The 2,616-nt window shown below is 36.9% G+C and overlaps 1 protein-coding gene across 1 annotated transcript; it reads right to left on the bottom strand.

The window, feature by feature from the left end:
* Positions 1-205: 205 nt before the first annotated feature.
* On the bottom strand, positions 206-1,855 carry LOC107920494 (UDP-glycosyltransferase 72E1). Its single transcript, XM_016850236.2, has one exon. It carries the CDS (start codon positions 1,724-1,726, stop codon positions 293-295), a length of 1,434 nt encoding a protein of 477 aa, XP_016705725.2. The 5' UTR covers positions 1,727-1,855; the 3' UTR covers positions 206-292.
* Between the last annotated feature and the right edge of the window lie 761 nt (positions 1,856-2,616).

Below are 2,616 nucleotides of genomic sequence, written 5' to 3' on the forward strand. Positions count from 1 at the left end.
ATATTTCACTATTCGTTGGAGACCAGTGATAGCATTCTTTGGTCTCCTCAGATAGTCAATACAGCCTCGGATGTAAAAAGAAAAGAATGGGTCATTCATTGGAATAGAGTATGGAATGGGGCTTGAATAGGATTCCTATTTACCATGTAAAGTTTTGAATTGGACAGAAAAAGTTAAAAAAGGAGTATTGGGTTCAACTATAAACTTACCAGAATTCACCTTAAACGAATTTATTCATGTTCATAATTTATACGTACATGACAATGTGTTTATTTAAAACATTAAAACATGATCAAGCCCCAGAAGCCTTTGTTTTCAGGTGCTGAATACAGATGTTTGCAACTTGGGACATGGAATTATAAGACGAACCACCTTTGGCCAATGCATTTTCCGCACTATCTTTTAGCTCCTTAATCCTTGATCGTATGTTTCGTCCTTGACGATCCACCAATATTTTTCTAACCACCAATCTTATCTCTTCTCTCCCCACCGCTGCATCTGATTCTACCGCCATCACTCGAATGCTTGCTCCAATGTCTTCCGTCAACATCGAAGCATTCATCTTCTGCTCAGCGTAAAGAGGCCATGCAATCATCGGCACCCCATTGACTATACTCTCCATGGTTGAATTCCACCCACAATGGGTTAAAAACCCACCAATCGACGGATGACTCAATACTTCGACTTGGGGTGCCCACATAGGGACTAGTAGCCCTCGATCTTGGGTCCTAACCAGAAACCCATCAGGCAAATAATTTAGGGTGGCATCAGATCCATTTCCCAAAGCGAGAAAGGTCCCTGCTGCGTCATTTTCAATAGGAGGACGAAGCACCCAAACAAACTTTTGTTGGCTAAGCTCCAGCCCCCAAGCTAGCTCTTTAACTTGTTGGGCAGATAAGGTTCCGCCGCTCCCAAACGACACGTAAATAACTGATTGTTTCGGTTGCTTATCGAGCCAAGCTATTATTTCGTTACCAAAAGCCGACTTTTCAATTGGTCTCACCAGTGGACCGATGGGGTAAATGGGTACCTTCTTTGTCTCTCTCAAGGCTTTAAGAGTTGTGGGTTCAAGTTCATCCCAAGTATTAACCAAAATGCCATCAGTCAAAGACATTTTATTGATTGCTTCAACATATCCTTGGTAAAATGGATCGTTGGCATCCATGAAAAAAACTTCGAGGTTATGCTCAAACTTAATGGGCTTGCAACCCGGAATGTGCAGTGGCTTACGGTTCTTAACATGCTCATCGATCTCTTTCCTATCAATCTCCAGAGTACACAACATAACTGCAAGAAACCATGCATTAGAAGCTATGAATACGAACTTTAACATATTATATTCATCCGCAATCTCCAAAGCATCAGTTCCGAACAAGTCCACAACTAGAGCTGTGGGGCGAAACTCCATCTTAGAGATTTCAGATCTGAGAAACGGCATAGACCGTAGCACCGTTGTCACTATTGTTGCTATAAACGAAACAGAGGGTCCACCTATGTCGGAAACGTCAATAAAAGGAAGTAAAACAATATCAAGGAGATCACCAGAGTCTGCTGGTGATTCAAGTAGATGGGTGTTTGCGAGTGAGGCATGGTCGGTTGCCACAACAAAGACAGTAACTTTGAAGCTTTGATGGGAAACAAGATGCTTGGCAAGCTCCAGCACTGGGATCAAGTGTCCCATTCCAGGGCTTGCAAGGAGAGCTATATGAGACATTGTGGTTTCCATGGAATGCTGGTCCGCAAACTAACTTTGATACTAACGGAAGAGAATCAGTTAAGATGGGGTAAGTTTAAGAGTGGCGGTGCACTGCATTCGTTGGTGTCTTATTTATAGATAGGAGGTCCAGTTCATTCGTCATAGGATATTATAGGATTTAGAGAGTGCACAAATGGGATCCAACCCGTTCAAACTCGATTTATAAAAAAATTGGAAAACTTCCGAATTTAATGTTATTTAAATCAACATGGCCGAAAATAAAAAAAGGATAAATTCTATAACTAATTATTTAATTTTTTATTTTAAACTTTAAAAATAAAAATTTTAATTTAAACATTCGTATTAAATAATTCCATCATTTTTATTAGTATCATGTTGTTTACTTTCAAGTCACATGGCATGTGGTATTTTTATTTGGTTTTGTTTTATTTCAAATTTTAATTTAAATTATTTTAAAATAAATGTTTGGCTTATTATATATTAATATCTATAATAAAAATAAATAAATGTTTGGTCCATTATGCATTAATATCTATGATCTATAACCTATATATAAGCGCTTTGGACCTTCCTACCTAGGCACGTGTTGCTCTTATCTTATTTTGAGAGAGAGACAGAGTAAATGTGGCAGAGTATGAATGTGCAAAGTCTTTTTTATAGATTATAACAATCATCAAATTTTAATAGGCCATTCATAGCCTAAACCCTTTATTTAGATTAAAATTATGTAACTTTTAAGAATAGTTAACTTTTAGTTTACATTAATTATAATATATATTTTTTGTTATATGGGTAAGTATTTTTTTTGTATTTTTAAATTACCATTCAAGTGAAATTAACAAAAGAATTTAATGGTGTTAACAATTAGACTTGAATTTTTAAATTCAAAAAGTAGAGGG

This window comes from Gossypium hirsutum, chromosome A12 (genome assembly GCF_007990345.1).
Source record: "Gossypium hirsutum isolate 1008001.06 chromosome A12, Gossypium_hirsutum_v2.1, whole genome shotgun sequence".
Classification (NCBI taxonomy): Eukaryota; Viridiplantae; Streptophyta; class Magnoliopsida; order Malvales; family Malvaceae; genus Gossypium; species Gossypium hirsutum.